Raw genomic sequence first — 27,345 nt, forward strand, 5'->3', positions numbered from 1 at the left:
GTCTACCACGCTACATTGATTTTGCCTATCAAATTGTACATTAGTTCAAGCTGATGTCTTACACTTAACAAAATTCCAGGGTAAAGCATACAATCACATATCAACAACTTTATTTTCTCCACCCCACTGCCATCCTCAAGGGGTTAAGGAAAAAGAAACCCTTCAAATTATGGGATAACTTTTACAATGCTGATGTGCAACAGCAGGTGTCAAATTTCTTAACTTTACAAAAAGAATATCTAACATTGAAAACTTAAACAAAAGGCCTGCAAACATTTAAAGTTTTCTAGATTTGGCCTGGGATGGTTGCCAACATACGCTCTAAAGCAGCTCTCCAAGTGTTATCCAGGAAACCTTGGGGAACCCCAAGACCCTTTCACAAGACCAAAACTATTTTCATAATAATACTAACATGATTTTTTTCTTCCTCGTTTTATCACAAGCATACAGTGAAGTTTACCCAGAGGCTCAACAAAACACTGGATGTATCACAACAGATTGAATGAAGCAGCAGATAGGAAGTTATGAAATTCTAAGTGTCTTTTTCTATTAAGTCAAATATTACCAAGATGTTCAATATCTATTTTTTTAAAAATTAGTTACTTTTCATAAAGATGTTACATATGTTACCATATAATGGGTTTACAATTGATATTTTAAATGAAATATTAAAATTTCACAGTTTTAATTTTTAATATGGTAGATATTGATGAGACTCAAACTTTTTCTTTCTGTTTTTCCCCAAGATGAGGTCTTGCTATACTCTGCCCAGGCTGGTTTTTAACTCCTGGGCTCAAGTGATCTTCCCTCCTCAGTCTCCCGAGTAGCCAGGACTACAAGGGACAAGCACCTCTCCTGGCTAAAGACTCAAAAGCTTCAAAGTATGCAGATGATACTTAGTTGATAACAAAAGGAGCTGGAATAGGAATGCAAACTCATACAGGATTGAACTTAAGCACATCTCGGCAAATTAAAATTGGCATAGAGTATTTAGAAGGGAAAATCTCAATTACAGTGTTTTTAAATAAAAATAAGCAATATTTTTTCAGCAATTCAGAGCCCCCTTTGAAAAAATCAAATATGCACGACTAATTTGGTCTACAAGTCATACCATGATTTTTTATTTTACCTTTTTTTTTTTTTTTTTTTGAGACAGGGTCTTGCTGTCGGCCAGGCTGGAAGTGCAGTGGTGCAATCATAGCTCACTGCAGCAGCCTCAACCTTCTGGGCTCAAGCAATGCTTTGCTTCAGCCTTCCAAGTAGTTGGGACCACAGGAACACACCACCACACTTAGCTAATTTTTTTTTTTTTTTTTTTAAGAGACAGGAGCTTCCTATGTTGCCCAGGCTGGTTTTAAACTCCAAGCCTCCAGTGACGCTCCTGCTTTGGCATTCCAAAGTGCTGGGATTACAGCTGTGAGCCACTGCAACAACATTTCCATAATTTTTATTGTGAAGGAGGCATTCACCAATCTTTTCCTGATCTTTACCAGAAGTCAGGCTCTGTGGTAAACACCCCACAATAAATGTTTGTCATAGGACTTAGCAGGAAGTACATTAAATGTCAACGCCTTAATCTGATACTGAAAATAAAAGATAATTTCAACTGGGCTTTTAATAGTTAACTTGATTTAAAAAAAAAAATCACCCACATACCCAAGTATCTGTGTAGATAACTCTAAAGCCAACTTTTCAAGTAAGATTAAATTTACAGTCTGTAAGGGCTGTTTGTGTCATTTCCACTAGGTACATTATAATACAAAAGACTACTACTTATAAGTTAATTATGTACCTACAGGTGAAATCAACAGAAACCAAAACCCGGATTCCAGAAACACAAAACATATCTGTTCTAGTAATGGTCTTCAACTTTCACTCACATAATTAAGTTCCCTGACACCCTTATGATTTGAATCATTCAAGCTTCTCTGATGCCCACTATTTATTCTTTCTGATTTCACTGGGTTAAACCCACTGCTCTAAAATCCAAATAATCAAAATCTGTCTTCCCTGAATGAGGTGTTTGTTTTGTTTGCATTTGTGTTTTACGAAAAAAACAATGCCCACAAGGGCTGCTGCAGTAAGAGTAGACAAATAGCAAACCTAAACTGTCAATGACAAGTGGAACTTCAGGTGTTACTTCGTAAATTAATAGAATGTTTTCCAGGAAAACAGGCAGATTCATTCTAAAATCCTGAATATACATCTCACTGAAAATGATTTGCTCCCCTTTCTCCCCACTCAGCCTAATCCTCCCTTCCCTACTTGAAGAAAAAAAAAAAGGAAAAAGGAAATGCCTCATCACAAATAGTTTGACGATAGTATGCATGAAGTACTTAGCAAGACTGTTTTCTCAGTCTCAATCCCACCCCCTAGGATAGTCCGCTCTGTGATGCTAGGGCTGGGACAGTGCAAATTACTCTCTATTTAGCCAGGTGGCTTCCTTCCTGTTAGAAGCATTAATTAGATGAATGAAAGGTAGGAGAAAGGATCAGCCACAGTTGTTACCAGCACTGGACTACCATCCCACCACTAGAACTAGCTTCACCATACCCTCAGAGGTATTACCACGAGCTCTGTGGGGCTCCTCCTCTAGACTATTAGGTTCTAAAACCCCAAATTCATCCTGTTGTTCCATAGCCCTGAGTGGTGATTACTGTATGTGTTACCTCAGGGTTCCTCCTTTTTTTTCAGTATCTGCTTAACCAATCCCATATATTTAATTCTGTGTTACAACAACATGATTTTCCTTTCTTTTTTGAGACAGAGTTTTGTTCTGTCGCCCAGGCTGGAATGCAATGGCGTGATCTTGGCTCACTGCAACCTCCGCCTCCCAGGTTCAAGTAATTCTCCTGCCTCAGCCTCCCAAGTAGCTGGGATTCCAGGTGCTTGCCACCACACCAGGATAATTGTTGTAATTATAGTAGAGACGGGGTTTCACCAGGTTGGCCAGGCTAGTCTTGAACTGCTGACCTCAAGTGATCCACCCGCCTTGGCCTCCCAAGTGCTGGGATTACAGGAGTGAGCCACCGTGCCTGGCCACTAGTGAAGTGCCTGGCCAACAGTATAATTTTCTAAATGAACACTAATACTATCTATTTTTATCCAAATATTATCCTAATGTCTCAATTTTCTATGGAAATGTACTATTCACACTGCTTCAAAAAGAAACAAAAAATCTGAAGGTTTTTCAACATCAATTAAGACACGATGATCACTCAAATACTCAAAGCAAAATCTGTTGGACTCAACCTACACCTCTGACGGCCTTCTCATTGTTTGTTCTTTCCCTATCATGTATTTTCCACACTGTTACCGGAGATAATTTTTTAAATTGCAAATATGATCTTATTTTACTGATAATATCCTTCAATACCTCTCCACTGCCTTATACATGTCTAATTAATATTCCTTGGCATGACATAGAACTTCTCATGATATGCCTCCCACTTACCTCTGTAAATTTAGCTCCTGCCATTTTCCCACACCGTCAAAATCCCAGCATTTCTCTAAATGTGCTACACTATTTTACACTTCTACATCGTTAGGAGCTCTATTCCTTTGTATGCTATGAATTCCAGAGCTCGTTTACTGCCTAAGTTATAGTCAGACTGTTGGGAAGCATTAGTTATAGTTTACTATCTTCCTCACCCAAGCTGGGAGTCCTGTGTTGAGTGCCACCCCAAAGCAACTTTAACAGGCACTGTTGTTTACTTTTCTGTCTCTACCGCAGGTCCCAAATTTCCTTTAAGACGGGCCACATTCTATAATACATTCAGCTTAGCATATGCCTGGTGAATTAAAACCTTATTCTATGGTGAATTAAAAATTTCATTGAAACCTATGACTTAAAAAATTCAAAATAAGTTAATGTCATTAACCTAAACTTCTGAAAGTATTTAAAATCCCTCATTGGGTTTCACGCCCTTGTGGACAGGTAACTGTATATCCCTAGTGTCTGGGAGAGTGTGTAAGACACAGTAGATAATAAATATATCCTATAAGGAGTTTACACACTATGGAAAGAAAGCTTAAGTTAGACCACTTTATAAGAAGTTTCAGCCTGAAGTTATTTTTATCTCAGATATCACAATGGAAAAACATTGCTTTGTACAGGAATCCTAATTAAGTAATACCAAAGATACTAGCTTCTCACAACGCTCAGTTCCATTAAAAAGACTGGTTCATTGGTTTAAAATAGGATAATGATATCAAGTAAACACATTAAGACTGTGATTCAAACTTTTTTTAAGACATTAGATTTTACAAGACTTCCCATGGGTTTTGTTTTTTGTTTTTGTTTTTTTTGCAATAAATTCCAAAGAAAAAATATTGGACATGTTTATAATACTTACTGCATCTGAAGTTTTGCTTGGGTTATTGCTTGGATTAGAAGAATGTGAATTTGAACTATGAAGAGCACTGTGGTTGTGTGAATTTTCTTGTGGAGAGTAACTGGTCCCTTAAGAAAATAAAGAATACAGTGAATTACAAGTAAACTGTATTTAATGTTTAAACTGTTCTCTATCATACATTATTGTATATCTCTAAATGAACATCTTACATAAGCATTAGGAATATATACATAGTCATACTTTTTATAGTATATAAAGTATCTGTGAACCTACTAAAGAAGTGGCTTTATATGCCCTGGAACAACAGCATATAACAAAACCTTTTTGAGAGAAACAAAACCTTATCTTTATCATTTGTAGCAACTTCTGGGTTTTCTTAAAGTTTTATTGGAGAAAAATAGAAGTACAACGTGCTCAGAAAAAAGGCACAAGAACTCAAATGATACAGAACTAAAAGTCACTGTTATCAGTATGTTTTTGCAACTGTATTTCAATTTCTTAATAGTTTCCTCTATTTGCCTTTTAATAGCTTTGCCAATTTTTCAAATAAAACAGCATCAACTTTTTTCAAGAAGTTAAAGAGTCTTAGGGAAGGTGCTCACTTATAAGATGATCAAGAGTCTTTTCCTAACAGGTCCAACTCTATCTAAAAATTGCTTAAGAGTAACTCAGGTTTTATGAAAATCTGTATATGCCAGTGACCAGAGAAAAAAGTTTCTCTTGCTTTAAGAAAAACCAGGGTGTAAAAATCCAGACTTGCAAAAACACTTTGACGAATGACACAAAAAAGGTTCACCACAGAAGTCTAATGTTAGTATTTCAATTTCATTCCACATAATTCTAGATTTTTCAGCAACAAAGTAACATAATCGAACTGGTATTTTTTTTTTAATAAGTGATCTGGGAGTGGCATGGAGGCTACACTATTATGAACAAAAACGAAAAGTGCAGAGAGCAATTTAAATGCTCCAGTGGTCCAGGAATTATTAGTGAGAACCAGGGTGGATAAATGTAGAAATGAGTTAGGAATATTATTTCCATCAATAGAAACAACTAAATGGTAAGAGCAAAGGTGAACTCAGATAGATGATGACTATAAGGTTTTAGATATGCAAGTGAAAATGGTCCACAGATTAATATAGAACTAGGAATTCAGAAGAAAAGGTTTAAGTAGATGTGGATTTGGAAGTGTTTTCTGTTACAGGTCAAAGGTAGGAGAGGGACTAACTGCTTTGTGTGTAAGCAGCAAGCACTAAAAGTTCATGGATGAAGTAAGAGTATGGAAGGAAAAAAGGCAATGGCCAAGATTTACCCTCAGATAAGGGTCTGCTTACAATGGAAACTACAAGCAGATTCAAAGACCCAAGAAAGCTAGTTATGTCACAAACTATCAAAGAGAATTACCTAACTACAATGGTTACTTAAGAACAACGTAGGTGGTATGACAGAGGACATTTCCTAAGAAGCCTGATGCTTGAGACGCCTGATGGGTTCTTCTACTTATTTTGATTTATCTTGCTGTATAGTATTATATTTATATAGAGAGAACACCCTAAAACCCCCTTGTAATAACAGGAAGCAAGAAATAAATCCTCAATAAAAGCTCTAAGAGCCGGGCGCGGTGGCTCAAGCCTGTAATCCCAGCACTTTGGGAGGCCGAGACGGGCGGATCATGAGGTCAGGAGATCGAGACCATCCTGGCTAACACGGTGAAACCCCGTCTCTATTAAGAAATACAAAAAACTAGCCGGGCGAGGTGGCGGGTGCCTGTAGTCCCAGCTACTCGGGAGGCTGAGGCCGGAGAATGGCGTGAACCCGGGAGGCGGAGCTTGCAGTGAGCTGAGATCCGGCCACTGCACTCCAGCCTGGGCGACAGAGCGAGACTCCATCTCAAAAAAAAAAAAAAAAAAAAAGCTCTAAGAATGAACACAATCAAGAAGAAATCAGTCAAAAATAAGGTGAACACTTTGGGAGGCCGAGGTGGGTGGATTACCTGAGGTCCAGGAATTTCGAGACCAGCCTGACCAACATGGTAAAACCCCATCTCTACTAAAAATACACAAGTTAGCTGGACGTGGTGGTTATGTGCCTGCAGTCCCAGCTACTTGGCAGGCTGAGGCAGGAGAATCACTTGAACCTGGGGAGTAGGTTGCAGTGAGCTGAGATCGTGCCACTGCACTCCAGCCTGGGCGACAGAGCAAGACTCTGTCTCAAAAAAAAAAAGAAAAGAAAAGAAAAAGGGGGAAAAAAAAAAAAAGACTGAGTATGCAGGAAAAGTTAGCAGAAGCCCAGAGACTGCTATCTTTAGAAAGGCTTTCTGGCACAGCTGGCCCTTGACAGACATGTGGGAAGCTAAATTTCCGGAGGGATCTCACAACCGTAACTGATAAAGAGGTGAAAGAGGTGCTCACTGAGGCCAAGCACAGTGGCTTGCACCTGTAGTCTCAGACTAGGCAGAGGCAGGGGAATCCCTTGAGTCCAGGAATTCAAGACCAGCCTGGGTGACATAATGAGAACCTGTCTTCAAAGGAAAAAAAAAAAAAAGAATTGTTCATTGTACCTAAGCTGTTTGGGTATATAGTATGTTTTGTACTGAATAGCTGCTTTCCTACTGCAGTCTGAAATTTTGGTACATGCAAGGCAAAGAGTACATATATAACTCACCAAATCCAGTAAAAGCGGTGCACACTAAATCTCTAGTGAGCGTCCCTGGTAGACAACATTCCACAAGTGTGTCAATTTGTTGCTGGAGGAATTAAGTGCATCCTGTATCACTCTCTTAGGCAAGAATTCTTGGAAGCTTACACCTGGATTCCTTCAGATTTTGCCCCGTGTGCCTTTTCTCTTTGCACCTGTCCACTGTAGTAAGTCACAGTCATAATAATGACTATGTTGAGTCCTGAGAGTCTGAGAGACTCACCAAACCTCACAAATGGTTTTAGGATCCCAAAATGCTTAGTAACAAAGGAAAATTAACACTTCAAGTTTTAAAGAAAATATGAGATCTATGCTGAAATTTCTACTTTTCAGATATAACTCCGAAGATTTTTTTAAAATCAGATTTACAACTGAATATAAGAAAGAAGTAGAACTAGTAATATGGATTACTAGAATATATATGCACTACTCGCAGAGTTGAGATTTCCCTGAAATTTCCCTAAGTTTGTCGACAGTGATGGGAAAAAAGCTAATCTTACTGACTGAAATAAACCCCAGAGTAATCCATTAAAAAGCCTGGTTTAGATACCCCACTCTGACATTTATTTGCACACATTCTTGAACAGTATGTTCTATGCTTAAATCTACGAAATGGAAGTGCCACATTAAAGGTTTACTGAAAGACATAACAGGTTTTCTACAAACATAAGGTTTATTATAAATGAGGTCCACTGACCTCTCATGAGGTTAAGATCCAGGAATTCACTCCACTTTAGTGACTATTCCTAAAGTCAATGAAAACTCAGATATTGACAAACATTCCAATTAATTATACTTCTAAAGAAACGGTATGCTTTCCACCAGCCTGATGGAAGTTACCAACTAACTTTTAGATCTAGTATATGTGTCTTCAGAAGGCACAGCATAATAATCAAGTCTTTATAAGCATCAAGGCACACCGGCCTAAGACTTCTCTAAAAGAGAAAATAGAATCAGTTGTTGATGGGGAAATTATTTTCAAAGACAGGAGTTTTTTGGATAGGGACCAGATTCCACATTCTATGGAGATTTACTAAGACTGCTTACCAAAAACAAAACTTGAAATGGGTGAGAAGTAAGATAAAGACATTTTTGTAAAAGACTAAGAATAAACTAACATTCTCAAACAGATTTCAAATTTACATAAGAGGTTTTATACAAAGCATGGCAGGCAATACATCTTTAGATTCCAACCAGAAGGATGCCCTTTGGACCTGAAGGTAGCGCAGATTTGCCCCTGAATAAAATGACAATAATAAGGTAAACAAAATTAACTGTCTCATAATAAAAGCTTCAGCTTATATTACCTTACATACTTTTTTTGGTATTTCATTTGAGACTTTTACTTAACTCATTCCAAACTGAAGTAATACACAAGCAGAAGAACAAAGTGATTGTGCGCATCCTCCCCAGGGCTGGGGTAATGGTGGTTATGATGTTCTAGAGCCATACCGAAAAGAAGTGCTACAACACAAAATTCCTTTTAAATCTCCTATCTTAAAATATTACATGAATTTTTATATGCGACCCCACAAGTTTTAGATTTCTCTTATTATAATACAGAATCTAAGGCTAAGAGAAAGAATACAGTAAGACTTCTGAACATATCCAGTAAGAGAAGAACCGATGCATAAAACTTGAACTCAGAATTTCAATCCCAAATCCAGTGAGTATTCAAGTACACAAAGGAAGATAATATATACATGCTGGTGAGAGACAGAGTGCATAAAGGGTACTTTTTACTGTATAAACAGCATTGCCTCCATTCCTTCATTGGGTCACACACTGATCCAAAGAAGCAACGGAGGCAGTGCTGTTTATACAGTCAAGTACCTTTACGCACTGTGTATATTACCAAGGAAAAGCTCGTTATTTAACGACAAAAAAAATCATCTACCCAAGAAACACTGTATCAGTGAATAACTGGGATAAAAATGCTGCACATTTAAACCAATCTCAAGAAATTAAAGCTAGGACTGATAAAGTTAAGTCTTAAAAGAGTCTAAGAAAACATGCTATTGGAAATGACTCCGTTTTGGGAGAAGGGCAGGACAGATAAAAGGGTTCTATACTTAAGCTTGCAACTTGAAGAACTTAAATGGTGAGCAAAATTCTCCCTTCCAGTGCTTAACCATGGCAGATTATAAAATGGAGATGTAACAACATGACTGGATGCTAGTTTCAGACCAGAGTCCAAGGGTCGGTACAAGAGAATGACATTTTCCCTGACAAAATCTGCAGTATTTCTGACAGAATAATCCCTATCTGGCATCTTCTAAAACTTCAGAAGCTAAAATTTAAGTGTGAGAAGGACTATAACTTATAACTTATAGTTTCAAAGAGTGAGGGACTAGGAGAATAATCAGAAAATGGTCCAAAAAAATTGATCAAAACATACCTGACTCAGCAAGAAATGGGCATTAAGCAATTACAATGCCCTTCCATTTACAAAAGGGAACCAGGACATTAGGAGTAGGGAAAGCAGAGGGAGGATATACAACTCTATACGATTAAATGACAGTGGGAACGGCCATCAGCTTTCGAAAAGGTGGAACAACAGTTTTCAGTCTACTCAGGAGCAAAATATTGTGGCTTTTATGTCCTTATTCAGACCATGACAACCACCAGAATATATTACCAGATCCACAGACTTAGAAGTCTTAGTTAGTCTTTACTCTTTTTAAGACACTAAGGAAGGAACAGGCATATCTGTATACTAAATGAAATAATTCAAGGACATCTACCATCCGACATTGCTTTCAAACAAAAGCAAAAATAGGTAGCAATGAATAAAACTCAGTAGTGGATCTGAATCTTTAGTATATTAAAAATTGTAGACTTCAAGGTGGTCTTTCTCAGATTCTAATTCACAGTCATTTTTAATTTTTTTAAAATTGTTTGGTTTTGAGACAGGATCTCTCAGTTACCCAAGCTGGAGTGCAGTGGCACGATCTTGGCTCACTGCAACCTCTGCCTCCCGGGCTCAAGAGATCCTTGCACCTCAGGACCTCCCAAGTAGCTGGCACCACAGGTGGACGCTACCACATGCCACTAATTTTTGTATTTTTAGTAGATTCGCTATGTTGGCCAGGCTGTTCTCGAACTCCTGTCCTCAAGTGATCCACCTGCCTTGGTCTCCCAAAGTGCTGGGACTGCAGGCGTGAGCCACCACGCCTGGCTTAATACCTGAATTTTTAATAGGCATTCTCAGGATGTTTCTAGTGTAGTTAGCACCCAGGCCACACTTTGGGAAACACAGGTTTACAAAGTCAAATAGTAGAGGACACTCAACAAAATCTCCTCTGAGATGGCAATATGCTAAAAATAAACTGATGATCATACCCTCTTCACTTACAGAGATGATTATACTCTACAGGTCTCTTCCTAAGCCTTTTCCAGTACCTTCCAAGGATCCTCCTCTGTTACTCTGAATGCTGTACTACCTTTCAGGGTCCTTGGCCTTTCATCACTCCTAACCAGCGGCCAGAGTACTTAAAAAGGGATCACCAAGAGAGCCACATATCTGTACTATACGGTATTCTTTGCTATAACACGATAAATGTTTTCCTTGAAAAATCTTGAATTCTGCAAAACTGCATATTAAAAATAAAAAGTCTTATGGGAAAAATAGGAACAAAGACATTCAAAATTATGTAACTTTATTATCAGAGTACTAATAACTTGAATAGCACAGGCAAGCAGCTCAGCATGGTTATCAGTTACTTTCAAGAGATAATAATGCAAAAAAAAAAAACCCATTAGGATAAAAATGTAGCTATTTGGGGGTAAGAACATGGAAATGGAAATGAAGTTCTAAGCATTATCCCTGACTAAAAAAAAATCTTTACACATGAACCAATAATACAACTTTAGTTTATAATAATGGCATCCTGCAATTTACCAACTGTATATCAAGAAACCTGGTGGTGAAAAGCAAAACTTACAGCTAACGAGGCTTTGTCTCTCGGGGGAGGGAAAAGTGGATCACAAGAAGTATCAACAATTTGACACTTGGCTGTACAGTTACTCCCTCTACATTTGTGCTACTCAATGACGGTCACTGGCCACACATAGCTATTGAGCACTTGAAACATTGCTAATATGAATTGGGATTTTCTGTATGTGTAAAATATATACTAGATTCCAAGACTTAGGGAAAAACAAATGAAAAATATCACACTAATATGTTTATATTGATTACATGAAGTATTTTAGCTATATTTGGTTAAATAATAAATATAATTAAAATTCCAGATATTGGCTACTAAAAAAACTTAAAACTGTGTATCTGACTCACTGGAAAGCACTGCTCTAGATGAAGGTGCGCTAATACTTAGTGAAAGGGGGCCAGGGATGCCTACTGTACATTATACATGTCTCCCAAAGAACTGTCTAATGTCTGAAAATAAGCTGCTTGTAATTAACTGAGTCTAGAACCAAAATCTGCTGAGCACAGCATGCTGAATTTTCCAGGAATATAGCTGCTATGCAAACTGTACTGTATAAAACTTAACTCATTTTTACACATGAACCAATACAACTTTAGTTTATAATAAGGTCATTTTTTGGAACATTTTTATCAAAATGTTCACTACTTGGAAAAATCTCACCACTGACAATAATGCTACATATATATAATACATCTGCCTTATATCTGTCACAAACAAATGACATTAAGTAGATTCCTTTGTTAACAGTTAGGTCCAAACATTGAAGTGGCGGACATAAACACAAGATGATACAGTGAACAAATTTCATTCTTTAAAAAACAGCACTGCCATAGCTTATCTTAAACATATATATATATGGGGCTACATATTTTTAGCACAGTGCTACAAAGAGTTTGTGAAAATTACACATAACATTCATTCTATGTGCAGGTAGTAGCAGGTAATATACGTTATTATGTATGTATTACTATGGCGATTTTCTACCATACAGTTATGTGTTGCTTAAAGACAAGGTTACGTTCTGAGCAACATGTTGTGAAGCAATTTTGTCTTGCAAACATCGTAACAGTGTACTGACGCAAACCTAGATGGTGTAGTCTACTACACACCTTGGCTATGTGGTATAACCTACTGCTCCTAAGCCATAAACCTATACAGCCTGTAACTGTACTGAAGACTGTAGGCAACTATAATACACTGTTAGTATTTGTGTATCTGAGCATATCTAAACATAGAGAAGGTACAGTAAAAATATATTATGGGATTGCCTTCACATATACAGTCCTTCATTTATGGAAATATCATTATGCAACACGAGAGTTTAAAAATTAAAACTTTTGTGTTTGAAAAGACACTATCAAAAAGTGAAAAGACAACATGTAGAATGTTGCTAATCATACATCCATATAAGACTTTTATCTAATTCTACCAGTAAGAACTCCAGAGCTCAATAAAAATAATCTGATTAAGAATGAGTAAAAAATCTGAACAAACATTTCCTCAAAGATGACACACAAACTTTCAAAGTGTATATCAAAGACGAACAATGGCACTAGCCATTGCGGAAATGCAAACCAAACCTGCAGGGAAGTAACACTTCACACCCACTAGAGTAAGTATAGCCAAAAAGACAGGCAAAAACAAGTGTTGGTGAGGATGCAGAGAAACTGGAAGGAACCCTCTCATACACACTGCTAATGTGAAAGTAAAATACTGCAGCTACTTTGGAAAACAGTCTGGTAGTTCCTGAAAATGTTAAGCATAGTTATCTGTAGCCATACAAAAGAACAAAATCATATCATATATACAAACAGAACACTGGGTACTCAGGGACATAAAGATAGCAACCAACAGAAACTGGGGACTACTAGAAGGGGAGGAAAGGAGGAGATAAGGGTTGAAAAATTAACTGTTGGGTACTATGCTCACTACCTGGGTGATGGGATCATTCGTATCCCAAACCTCAGCATCACTCAATATACCCAAGTAACAAATCTTCAAATGTACCCAACTAAATCTTAAACAAACAAAAACTTAAAAACAGGATATCCTCTATTAGTTGAAGATATATACAAAATACTAATAACAAATAAGTGCTATATTCCTGGGTTAAATAAAACATCAATGTTTACCAAATAATAAGTTCTAGGCACCATTAATGTAACTTTTTCTTTGATTCATTCATTCATTCAAACATCTACTTGTGTACCTAAAATGTACCGGCATTATACTGGCAAACAAGAATAAAGCAGTGAAAAAGAGACCAAAAAAACCACCAACCAACCAATCAGTTATATGAGCCAGCAATTCCACGCCTAGGTATATATTCGGAAGAAATGAAAACATAGGCCCAAACACTAGTACACGAATGTTCATAATGCATTATTCTTGGCCAGGCACAGTGGCTCACACTTGTAATCCTAGCACTTTGGGAGGCTGAAGCAAGCTGATTGCCTGAGCTCAGGAGTTCGAGACCAGCTTGGGCAACATGGCAAAACCCCGTCTCTACTAAAAATACCAAAAATTAGCCAGGTGTGGTGCTGTGTGCCTGGAGTCCCAGCTACTGAGGAGGCTGAGACAGGAGAATCACTTGAACCCAGGAGGGGGAGGCTGCAGTGAGCTGAGACTGCACCACTGCACTCCAGCCTGGGCAACAGAGTGACACACTATCTCAAAAACAGCAACAGGCCGTGCGCAGTGGCTCACGCCTGTAAACCCAGCACTTTGCACAGCCAAGGCAGGTGGACCGCCTGAGGTCAGGAGTTTGAGACCAGCCTGGCCAACATGGGGAAACCCCACCTCTACTAAAAATACAAAAATAAGCCAGGTGTGGTGACGCGTGACTGTAAACCCAGCTACTCGGGAGGCAGAGGCAGGAGAATCACTGGAACCTGGGAGGCAGAGGTTGTAGTGAGCCAAGATCATGTCACTGTACTCCAGCCTGGGGGACAGAGCAAGACTCTGTCTCAAAAAATAAATAAATAAATAAATAAATAAATAATAATAATGCATTATTCTTAACAGTCAAAAATAAAAACAAACCAAGTGTTTACAATTGATAAGAAAACGTGGCATAATCATACAATATCATTTAGCAATAAAAACAAATGAATACTAATGCATGCTACAACGTGAATGAATCTCAAAAACATGCTAAGTGAAATACCCCAGTCACCAAAGATCATATATGGCATGAGTCCATTTATTCAAAACATTAAGAACAGACAAATCTGTCGAGACAGAAAATACAGTAATAGTTTCTTAGAGGTGAGGGCGAGGGGGGTATTGGGGGATGACAGTTACAGGGTAAGTAATGTATTGGAACACTGGTGACTACCAATTGTGAATATATTAAAAATCAGTGAACTATACACTTCAAATGGCTGAATGGTATGGTATGTGAATTACACATAAATAAAACTTATGCCCCCACCAAAAAAAGCAATCTACTGTATTTTACGTGTGACTTTAATTTGTCTAGCTTAGACACAGACCTTAATTCATCAGTTCTCGACACCTAATCCCATGGGATGCTTTGAATATAAAGTGGTGCACAACTGTGAATCTGGAATAAGCTGTATTGACATTCTCTTATGGCTTAAATGTACCTTACATGCTCTGAGAATTACTGGAGGAAAATTTTAACCCAGGAAGTGAAAGCCTAAGTACTGATATATAACACAACATGGGTGAGCCTTGAAAACACTAAGTGAAAGAAGCCAGTCACAGAAGACCACACACTGTGTAATCGATTTATATGACATATCCAGAAAACAAAAATCTAGAGAGACAGAAAGCAGATCAGTAACTGGAGAGCTGGGCATTGAGAAGAAAAATGAAAGTGACTGCTAACAGGTATAGAGTAACTTTGGGTGGAGAGATGATAATTGGTATGTGAATTTCATCTCAATTTTTAAAAATCACCAGGAATTCCAGACTACCCTGGAGCAATATAGGGAGAGATTTTGTCTCTACAATAATAGTAACAAATATCTTAAAAATAGAAAAAAATAGCCACGGAAAATATTTTTTAAAAGTTGAGATGGCTGGTCTAACCAAGTTAAGAGCCACTCCCTTCAGTGACATTAGCAATCAGGCAATCTGGGCTTCAGTTCAGACTTTGCCTCTACCTAGGTGGGGGCCTACCTTTGGTCACCTGTCAAGTAAGATATTGCCTGACACTGTACAGGGCTGCAATAATCACAACAAAGTCTGAAATGAGATACTTACGAATGTTACTAACTCCTTTTGACTCCTGTCATCTGACTTTTCACTAAGGAATTAGCTAAGATTTCAAGAGTAAGGTGTTTTTTTGTTTGTTTGAGACTGAGATTCGCTCTTGTCATCAAGGCTGGATTGCAATGGTGCGACCCTGGCTGGTCTAGAACTTCTGACCTCAAGTGATCAGCCTGTCTCCGCCTCCCAAAGTGCTGGGATTACAGGGGTGAGCCACCACACCCAGCCAAAAGTAAGATTTTTAAGATCCTTTATACATTCTGTATCTCCTCTCCTCTATCTCCCACTCTATTTCTTGGCCGTGTTTGATTTCTCAGCTTAAATACTACATCCTCAGAAAAGCCTTTCTTGACCACCCAATTTAAAGCAAGCCCCCATCATAGCACACATCTCTCCTTAATAGCTTTTTTTGTTTTTTTTTTTTGAGACGGAGTCTCACTCTGTTGCCCAGGCCCAGAGTGTAGTGGTAGTATCTTGGCTCACTGCAAAATCTGCCACCTAGGTTAGAGCAATTCTCCTGCCTCAGCCTCTCGAGTAGCTGGGATTACACGCACCTGCCACAGCGCCCAGCTAATTTTTGTAGTTTTTGTAGATATGGGGTTTCACCATCTTGGCTAGGCTGGTCTTGAACTCCTGACCTCGTGATCCACCCTCCTCGGCCTCCCAAAGTGCTGGGATTACAGGCCTGAGCCACTGCACCTGGACAATAGCTACTTTTATGCAGTGTAATTACACTACATCCCATATTGCTCCATTTTCTTGTTTTTAAATTAGCTAAGTAGTTATTCTAAAGGAGGAAAGCATTCCTCTGAGAGAAAAAATACAAGTTAGTGTAAAACAGTAAGTTTTATAAAAAAATTATCAAATTATAATAAGATTCTAAAGGGTGAGCAAGTAATATAGTTAAAAAACTGAGTATTATCCCTTTTCCAAGCTGACTGATTAGAGTTACAAGAACAGAAAGCAAAAAGAAACAGAGGCAGGTACCTGAACACACACACAGGTGTCTTCAAATAATTTTACCTCCTGACCCTAATTAAGAAGTGGATTTCAACTTTGGAAGCCACATGGAACTCACTTCTCAATCTGAGGAGGAGTGAAAATGAGCACAAAGGAATCTTCAAGTACATACTGTGCTTTCATCTGTCTCAGTTACATTAAGATAGTAAGGCAAGCTACAAAAATCATCTCACACAGGAGATTTCAACTTGGTACAGTAGACAACAACCTTCAGTCAAGGGACACATTATTCACAACAGCATAAAAGTAGGAAAGTACATGGTGATAAAGATTCAGAGGGCAAAGCACAAGCAGTCTGACAGTAACATGGTTACTGCGCTTGCGATGTAACGTATGTGTAAAGCTATTATGCTAGACTACTAAGGGGCCTTGGATACTAAACTAAAGAAAGAACAGATCTCATCTTCTGAATAACAAATTCCAAAAGTATTTACTTTTCACTTTTAAGCATTTTTCGATGCTTCTGAATAGTACTAGTGGCATCACGAAAAAGCACATTAAAAGTACATATTTAAGGGCCGGGCATGGTGGCTCATGCCCGTAATCCCAGCACTTTGGAAGGCTGAGGTGGGTGGATCATCTGAGGTCAGGAGTTCAAGACCAGCCTAGCCAACATGGCAAAATCCCAGGTGTGGTGGCAAGCGCCTATAGTCCCAGCTACTCGGGGAGGCCAAGGCAGGAGAATCATCCGAACCCAGAAGATGGAAGTTGCAGTGAGCCGAGATCGCACCACTGAACTCCAGCCTGGGTGACAGAGAAAGACTCCATCGCCAAAAAAAAAAAAGAAAAGAAAAAGCGTATCTTTAAGGATACCACAACTAAAGAAGAAGACTCTTTCTAGAAAAACAGTTATCTAATTTTTCCCCAACTATTTAAAGCCACAGAGTTCTTACCTTATATGGCTGGTTGTTCATCTGTCAGATGTTAATTCGTATGTCAGCCTTTCCCTGACCAATAACTACTCTGCCTACCTCACTGTCACTACTGTTTGAATCACTATTTCCTTATCACACCATTATCCTTTTTATATATTTTATATTGTCTGTCCTTCCACTAGAAGGGCACAGGGATCTTCCTGACATACCATTGCAATAATTTCATAATTACAACAGTGCCCAGGTCTGACAGTAGACTCCAAAATAAAATAAACGCATGAATGAAAGTCCAATACTTAAAAGTGGAGATGCTCCTATTGCATCAAGGATAGTGGGTGATTAAGGATCAACTCTTAGTTCAGTCTGTTCTTAGAACCTCTGGGCTCCATACAGCATCATTTAATAATAAGGGATACAGATAATCTCTGCAGATGAGCTGCCAAAGACTGGTGATAACAAATCTTAGGGTCATATCCAAGAATATAAACATCATCTATTAAATACAACTGTTACAGCATACCAAAAAAAGTTTTAAGACAACACACTATACCTGTAATACCCACTAAAAATACTTAAAGTTGGTAATCAGTAACTTTAAAATTACTCTAGCCTCCACTCTATCTGTACAAAATAAAATAAATTGGAATAGTACTTTTCCCAAAAATATGTGGTATTAAAGAAAGAAAAAAGGTAGCATATTACAGCAGAGTTACTTCAAGAAAAACTTTAAGTAAATTCTCCCTTACAGATAAGACAATTTCAATGCTGCTCATGTGTCTCAGCTGAGACATGTGTACACAAAGCAGTATTTATTCTAAAACTCCATCTGTTTTGGGTGCTTAGTCATCCTGCTTTTGAGCTGAGGCAACCAGAGGTGCATTTTTGGATAGAGCCATTGATAACCTAATATTGGACACTTTTGGTGCTGCTGAACTATGAAATGGTTGTTTTTTCAAGGGAAAGTACATATTGCCGCACTGCCTAAACCAATTTTATACACAAAAAGAAACAGATGGAAATGTTACTTACTATAAGGTACTGTACTAAAAATAAAAACAATCTCCATGATTACTGGAGGGGAAGCCCCAAAAAATCACACTTGTTCATGTTCAATCTACATACCAATTTTACGACAACATGCTCTAGACATCTCTTCACTCTCCCTTCAGTCCCAATCTTTCCATTCCCCACCAACCTCCGTGCCCAACCACAGCTCTAGCCAAACTGAGACTACAGAAGTTCATTGAGGAACGGTTTCAAACATTCAGAGATTAATTCTCAGTGTATATACGCACCAGAAACAGATTCAATCATAAAAGTAATCAACTGCAAAATGCTGACAAATAACAGAATAAGAGAATTCACAACTATATACACCCCTTAGCACAGGAATACAAAATGTCTGAATAATCAGACTGGCAAAAATTTAATTCTTAAATGTTAATGTCTTTAAGATATGCTATCAAACGAGAGCAGTTGATAAAATTCAAACAGATTTCCAACAAAGCATTAACAACTAATTGTAGGAATAGATGAAGGTTTCCTCAATATGAAAAAGTTTTTGCACAATAATCATTTACCATCGGGAACAAGAATGAAATTCTCGTAAGTCTAGTTTTACCATTATTTTTTAAAACTGTAATATTATTTTATCTGATTTTCTATAAAGAACAGTTATTAGTATCAAGAGGCTACAGAAAAAAACTTAGAAAAGGTAAGTTTCCTTATAGTTTTTCTGTATGTACATATTGTAACCAAAAATAGAATCATGCTACTTTGTGCGGGGATTTTTCTATTTAGTATCCAGGAACTTCTTCATTCATCAATAAATGTGCCTCTACACCATTGTTTTTAACAGCAACATTATACTCCACATGTACAATGCATATACTGAATGTAATCACTGTGACATATGTGTTCTCTAATTACTATTTATCTGAGTGTTGGAATTCCCAACTCATATAAAAAGAACTTAGGCCGGGCACAGTGGCTCATGCCTGTAATCCCAGCACTTTGGGAGGTCGAGGTGGGCGGATCAAGAGGTCAGGAGTTCAAGACCAGCCTGACTAACATAGTGAAACCCCGTCTCTATAAAAATTAGCCTCGCGTGGTGGCAGGTGCCTGTAATCCTAGCTACTCAGGAGGCTGAGACAGGAGAATCGCTTGAACCTGGGAGGCGGAGGTTGCAGCGAGCCAAGATGACGCCACTGCACTCCAGCCCAGGTAACAGTGCGAGACTCTATCTCAAAAAAAAAAAAAGAACTTAGCAGTACCTAATATTGTAATAATCATATGAAAGTTATCTTAAAAGACCTATTTCCAACTGACTTAAAAAGCCATTAACTCAGCAACTGGAATAATGTATTTTTGCAAACAACTCAGAAGAATCAGACATCAAATTGACACTGAAAATTACATTAAAAGTAAACTTTCAAAAAGATGACAGTTTGAGAACATGTTTCTGTATTTGCCCTCTATAACACCTATCAAAACTAAAGGGACTAAAAAGAAAATGTAATCAAATCTAACAAGGGAAGTTGTAACTCAACAAACCGTCTCTGACAAATGGTTTCAAGAGACAAATTAAATCCACACTGAGGCCGAGCGAGGTGGCTCGGGCCTGTATTCCCAGAGCTTTGGGAGGCCAGGGTTGGCGAATCACTTGAGCCCAGGAGTTCGAGACCAGCTTGGCCAACATAGTGAGACACCCCCATCTCTACAATGGTGTGGTGGTACCTGCCTTTAGTCCCAGCTACTTGGGAGGCTGGAGTGGGAGGATCACTTAAGCCGAGAAGGAGAAGGTCAAGGCTGCAGTGAGCCATGATGGTGCACTGCACTCACTCCAGCTTGGGCAATAAAGCGAGACCTCATTTCCATTTAAAGAAAGAAAGAAAAAGAAGAAAAGCCCATACTGAAACGCAGGAAGGTACAAATTCCAATTCTTGTCAAGACTACATACTCTGAAAACTTATGGCAGGCAGAAGAGGTGGGAGAGAAGGGTCATCTGTACCAATAAACTGCCTTTTTTTGGCCCAATGATGTAGAGAATTCTCAAAAGGGAGCCCTGCCGCCACCCTACGTCTTTGCCTGGATCCCCAGGTGTAATCTCTGAAAAAAGACTTCATCAAATACTGTAAACCTTCAGAGTAAATATGTAACCTCCTCACTTTATCGCTCTCTTCCGAATATATGCCTTTCATACCTCCTTCCTTAACCTGGTCTCAGATTACAAACACCAAATTTTAAGAGCACAATTAAAATAGTGTCCAAAAGAGTAAGAAGCAGAATCAGAGAGTAATCATACTATCCACACACATGCCACTCAACACACACACGCACAAAGCCTGTACAGACATGGAAGTGGGGGTACACAACACAAAGAAAATACTTCAAAAGAAATTTCAGGAAACCAAAAACTTTAGGCAAACAAAGCCCCCCCACACAGGGGGCAAAAAAAAAGGAGCTGGAATTTAGAGGAACTTAAGGAAAAAGACGAAAGTATTTAAAAAATTAAAACCACATTAGAAGTAGCAAAAGAATAACATGGCTGAAAGCAATGTCAATCACAAGGAAACAGAACACAGAAATACCATAAAGCACATCAGACAAAAATGTGAAGTACTTAGAGATAAGATGTCCAATATGAAAGATGAAATCAATATATGCAAAACTGAAGGTCCTGGAAAAAAAAAACAGGGAGGACATTCAAGGGGATAATAAAACAAAACTTCCCTGAAATAAAAGAAGATTTGAATCTGCAGACTGAAAAAGACTCACCACATACCAGCAAAAACAAAGAACCAAAAAAAACTGACACATGTCCTCATATCCTGGTGGAGCTGCTGAATTTTACCCATTAAAAAAAAATTCTAAAAGCTACCCAGCAGAAGCATGTCACTTACAAAACAAAAATGGGATGATCTTGGACTTTTCCACAGCAACACTAAATGCCAGAAGACAATGGAGTAATGTCTTATGCTAAGAGAAAAAAATCGGATGTGACCCAGAAAATTATTTTTCAATCTGAGATGTCATTCATGAGTAAAAGCAATAGGAAGACATTCTCAACTACACTGGGGAAGAGGAAACTACAGAATACAGACAATCATAAGAAAAATCAACATACATTTGCAAATGGAGTAGCTGTACTTTGAGGACTGGCAGTGTACACCAAATCCAGCTAAACTCACCTGCTTACTGTCTGAGATCAACAGCCACTGATTACCATGTGCTTATTTTGACAACTTTATTTGTTTTGTGTCCAAGGACTGACATTATACAGTAAATACATTCTTTACACTTTTTCTATTTTTTTATAAAAACAGTCAACACTTGCCCCACCCTACTCCCAGCATATGCACATACAAACGTGCACACACAATAATCATTTAACAAACATTTAATTTACTGAACATTTACTATATAGCAAAGCAGGTATAAGACACCAAAAGAGTAAGACAGAAATTATTCTTCCCTGGAGCTTTGTCGACTTTGCAAGCTTTATCAGGCATCGAACAAAACTGAAGTGCTTTTTAAGATTCCTAGTTCCATACCACCACTTTTAATAATCAGCAGATTTTCAGATATCTTTAACCTCTCAGGTGATTCTGACAGCCAGGTTTAGGAACCACAGATCTGCAATAGCTACAACATATACTACAACCTCTTCAGATCTCCTGTATCGTCTAAGGCAAAGTAAGTACCTTCGGTACTGTATTTTACTTTAATTTTTTTCAACACAATGGCAGTACTATAAGTATAAATGTCAGATTCTAGATTGTGCCACTGCTTTCTGCACACTCTTTAGTATTTTTAAACATTTCGAAAATACAGAGTGGCAGCAAAATTACCTGTGCAAACATACTAGCCCAAGAGTTTGATAGGCTCAAAATGATTTACCTTAAATACAAACAAGAAATGTATTTGTTATAATCTGTACTGACCAAAATTAAAGTGCAGGTTGTACAGAAAGAGTTGCTTGTATTATTTTATGAGCAAAATGAAAAGCTAATTTGGTACATTTAAAAATTAGCATCTAGCAAATTCCTTTTAAAAATTCAGGTATTAGCGTAACAACCTACAGAATAATTTAATGAGAGGACAACAGATAAAAACAGTAACAATTTATAATAATACTATTTGATAATTGATGACAATAAGCGAAGATTATTCTGCTTATAACTGTCACTAGAACATTAAGCAGAGCTGGGCGGGGTGGTGTACACTTGTAGTCCCAGCTACTCCAGAGGCTGAGGCAGGAGGATTGCTTGAGCCCAGGAGTTTCAGGCTGCAGTGAGTTATGATTGAGCCACTGCCCTCCAGCCTGGGTGACAGAGCAAGACCCTATCTCTTTAGAACAAAAGTAAAAAATGTTAAGCAGCTAACCTGTCATATGAATTTTGCAATTGCACTCTTGGGAATTTATCACAGAGATACAAAAAGTTAGGCTGACACAAGAATCTGTACATGAATGTCATAAGAGCTGTACTGCTAACAGCCTTAATCTGAAAATGATCCACATTTCCTTCAATGGCGTATGGTTAAACAAACTGTGGTATATTCAAACCAGCAGTAAAACAGGAACATGTAACAACTTGGATGGTTTTCAACGGAATTTTGCTGAGTGAAAAAAGCACATTTCAAAAGGGTAATACTATACCATTTATACATAACACATTCCTGAAATGACAAAACTAGAGAGACAGAACAGATTAATAGTTACTAGGGGTTATGGGAGGTTCGGCTGTGCCTTTAAAAGAGTAGCACAAAGAATTCCTGTGATGGAACTGCTCTGTATCTTGACTGTGGCAGTAGTCGCCTTAACCTATTCAAGCAACAACAACAAACTCAACCCTGCATGGAACAAAATACAAACACGGACACACAGTGCATCCAAATCTAGTAAAATCTCAATAGGGTCAATGGGGATTATCACTATCAATTTTGAGGCTGTCATACTATAGCTATGCAAGGTGTTACCACTGTGGCAAACTGGATGAAGGGTATATTGAATTTCTCTGATTATTTTGTAATTGCAGGTAAATCTACAACTATCTCAAAATGGATTTTTTTCCCCTAAAAAACTAGCTAAATATAAATAGGTGAGGTTTAAATCCAAGTATAACCCTTTTATGTCTACTCTCCTGCCTATTAACAAGCATGAATAGTGTGGTTTTGTTCTCCTTGTCCCTAATGACAAAGACATTGTTAGTGGATATTCTTTTGTCACTGCTCCTCAGTATCGCCACTAACATTCCTTAATCTCCACTAATGTGTTTCATCACTCCCACTCCTCCTCTAACCACCATGGCCTTTTCTCTGTCTTCTCTTCTTCCATCTCTACGACTTCAGTCAGCATCAAAAATTAATCCAAAAAACTCATTTTCGCCTTCTAGTTACAACAATATTATCTGCCCACAGGACATTTTCCCTTCCCATTGTTCTTATTCCTAGGGTTTTTGTTTTTTTTTTTTTTTTGAAACAAGGTCTGGCTCTATCGTGCAGTGGCACAATCTTGGCTCACTGCAACCTCCACCTCCTAGGCTCAAGCCTTCCTCCCACCTCAGCCTCCTGAGTTGCTGGGACTACCGGTGTACACCACTATGCCTGGCTTATTTTTGTATTTTTCAGTAGAGATGAAGTTGCCCAGGCTGGTCTCAAACTGAGCTCAATGGATCTGCCCACCTCAGTTTCCTGAAGTGCTGGAATTACAGGTGTGAGCCACCACACCCAGTCTTTTTCTTCTACTTTCAGATTGGATGGTGTTTCAGAAAACAAACCTCTATTCAAAGAGTATTTTACTATAATTCTCATTAAAAATACTGCCTACTAGGCCAGGCCCAGTGGCTCACGCCTGTAATCCCAGCACTTTGGGAGGCCAAGGCAGTGGATCACAAGGTCAGGAGATGAAGACCATCCTGGCCAACATGGTGAAACCCAGTCTCTACAAAAAATACAAAAAAAAAAAAAATTTGCTGGGTGTAGGCAGCATGCACCTGTAGTCCCAGCTACTCAGGAGGCTGAGGCAGGAGAATTGCTTGAACCCGGGAAGCAGAGGCTGCAGTGAGCCAAGATTGCGCCACTGCACTCCAGCCTGGGTGACAGAGCGAAACTCCATCTCAAAATAAAATAAAATAAAATACTGCATACTAAATCTCTTGTGTTGCTATCATTAAATTGCCATAAATCTAAAACATGTTGAAGAACTAAAAAGACTAAAAATACCATATGTCAAAATATACTATAAAAATTCCCAAACTTAATTGATTACTGTTACGAAACACAGCGTTTTAAGAATTGTAATACATATTTCCTAAAATAGAAAACTGTTAGCTCTTTTGTTTTTCCTCCAAAATCTCACTTGTTCTACCTCCTAGAACATAATCACTAAAGTGGGCCATTAAGTGAAAATTAAGAAAAGACAGGAACACTGGGTATTACTAAACTTCCCAACTAGAAGGAAAAGAATCAAATTACTTGAAAAGAGTAATGCTAAAATGCTCGGTCAGATGCGGTGACTCCCACCTGTAATCCCAGCACTTTGGGAGGCCGAGGCAGGCAGTTCACTTTAGGTCAGGAGTTTGAGACCACCCTGGCCAACATGGTGAAACCCCACCTCTACTAAAAATAAAATAAAATAAAAATGAATAAAAGAGTCATGCTGAAAGAGTAATATAGTTCTTTGTCCCTAACTCCAAAGAATTTTACTCAAACATAAAACACAAAAGAAAATAAAATTTTTGATTTTATTACACACTAGTAATTGTCACAGATTTCACCATTTCACTTATTCTTCAAGAAAATCTTTGCAGAACGTAGTAAAAAATACATTTTTTCCAGTCTGAAAACAGCATTAAAAAAAAAAAAAAAAAAGCCCAAAGCCACTAAGTGGGAAGACAACCACAGGTTAGAGTTTTTGCCCTAATGCTAACTTTATTATTTTCATTCTGTCACTGTCATTAATGCACTACAATTTATACAACATCTGATATTTGGTTACAGGACAGCCACAATGTAATTAGTTTAACCTCTTCAAATAAGCACAGAATGAGCTAATGTTTACTACCTTTATTATCTCATAAAAATGTTCTGAAAATATATTCAAATTCAGAAACAATAACTCACTAATCACCATATCATTCAGCATCTACTACGTGCAAAGACAACACATATCAGACCAAAAATCATGTTGTAAAATATCAGATCACTGTATCAGACCAAAAATCATGCTTGTAAAATGATCAGATCAATCATTGTATTTGCAACAAATCTTCAAATATTGTCACTGCTCTTAAGAAACTGGAAAAAAACACATGGAAAATCTATTAGGAAACTGGCTGGGCCTGGTGGCTGATGCCTGTAATCTCAGCACTTTGGGAGGCTGAAGTAGGCGGATTACTTGAGGTCAGAGTTTGAGACCAGCCTGGCTAACAGGGCGAAACTCCGACTCTACTAAAAATACAAAAATTAGCCAGACGTGGTTGCGCACACCTGCAATCCCAACTACTCAAGAAGCTGAGGCAAGAGAATCATTTGAACCCGGGAGGCAAAGGTTGCAGTGAACCAAGATGGCGCCACTGCACTCCAGCCTGGGTGACACAGCGCGACTCCATCTCAAAAAGAAATTCTATTAGAAAACAGAACTAATCTCAGCTGTCTGTAGCATATCACAGATCATAATCACCTCCTGGTCTCTGCACCCTACCTGCTTCTCATCCCAACTATTCCAATTCAATGGGGGTAGAGGGTGGTTGGGAAGGTGTTGATGGTTTTGGGGTAAAACAATTCCACCTCAGATAAGGTATTAGATTCTCATAAGGAGTATACAACCTAGATTCCTCACATGCACAGTTCACAATAAGGTTCTCATGCTCCTATGAGAATCTAATGCTGTGGTTGATCTGACAGGAGGCGGAGCTCCGGATGCAATGCTTGCTCAACTCCTGCTGTGAAGCCTGGTTACTAACAGGCCACAGAAAAGTGCCAGTCTGTGGCCCAGGGGTTAAAGACCCCCTGGTTTCAAAGACCCTATATCATTTCACCCATTATCCCACCTAGCGAAAAAACTTCAGAGCTCCATAATCCTTATTTTTTCCCCACAGGGTCAAATTCAATTAAATACACACATGCTCTAATGTAAATTGTTTATGACATCTTTAAAAAACAAAACATTTAAAAGTGAACTTTTCATTTTGGGTTAAATTCTTGTCAAAGGAAAATCTGTAAAACTGCATTTTGGATAAATCCAAAATAGAAACAAGATAGTCAAATTAATGGGAATGACAAACAACAAAATCAGGACAATTCTGGGAAAAGAAGGGTTACAGAATAAAACGACGGAGAAAGGGTGGTAGTACATACGGGCTTTCTTTATGTGTAATTGAGTGGCGAGTACCCAGTTCTGGAGAGCTGTAGCAGATCATCACCTTGTATGTTCGTGTAACTTGGACATCAATATTTCATGTTAAAAGATAGAACATAAGCTAAAATATTTTGAAATACCCCAAATCCACTGATACTGCTCTCCATCAACGTCAATGTCCTCTAGGTTGCAGATTCTCAGTTATTACATTATCTGATCTACTGGTAGACCTAGACACAGTATACACTCACATATTCTTGAGACATCCTCTTCATCTGGCATTCAGTAGACTCTCTCTAGGTTCTCTTTCTACCTCACATGCCACTCCTCTGTCTCAAATTTGCTAGTCTCTCCTCATATCCTCGACTCCTCAACATCATAGTAACACAGGGATCACCCCAAAGCCTTAATAAATTCCTCTGTCTACAGCAGAAGTGTACAAATTAGGAAAATCTGCCTACTGGTCAAAGCTGGCAACACCCCTTCACTTCCATCTTGCCTGTGGCTGCTTTTACACTATATAGGCAAACTTGAATACTACTGCGTTTGCAAGAGACTCTATAGCAGCAAAGCCAAAAATATTTACATGTGTCCTTTACAGAGTCTGCAGGCTCCTGGTCTTCACTCAATTTAAGAGTCTGGGTGGAATATACTAGTTTCACAGTTTTAAATTCCATTTACATGCAGATAACCTCAGCCCAAATTCGTGCCTTCAACTCTAGACTCTACCTACTTATTTGCCTACTCAACATCTGTTTGGTGTCTAAACCAGAATCTCAGGCATAAGACAACAAAAAAACCCCCAAAACTCCCGATTCTCCTCACACCACAAACATTTTGTCTATAGTCTT

The 27,345-nt window shown here is 38.3% G+C and overlaps 1 protein-coding gene across 11 annotated transcripts in view; it reads right to left on the minus strand.

Annotated features, from left to right (window-relative positions):
* Positions 1–27,345, minus strand: part of WAC (WW domain containing adaptor with coiled-coil) — a 90,415-nt gene that overhangs the window by 35,171 nt on the left and 27,899 nt on the right. For all 11 annotated transcript variants that reach the window (XR_002524213.2, XM_003903501.5, XM_003903503.4 and 8 more), the window contains one exon: positions 4,356–4,462. Coding sequence is in view for 10 of the 11 variants with exons in the window: in XM_003903501.5 (XP_003903550.1) it covers positions 4,356–4,462 (107 nt within the window). In the remaining variant the exon portion in view is untranslated. The remainder of the gene's footprint in view (positions 1–4,355; positions 4,463–27,345) is intronic.

The sequence above is a fragment of the Papio anubis genome, chromosome 11 (assembly GCF_008728515.1).
Source record: "Papio anubis isolate 15944 chromosome 11, Panubis1.0, whole genome shotgun sequence".
Taxonomy (NCBI): Eukaryota; Metazoa; Chordata; class Mammalia; order Primates; family Cercopithecidae; genus Papio; species Papio anubis.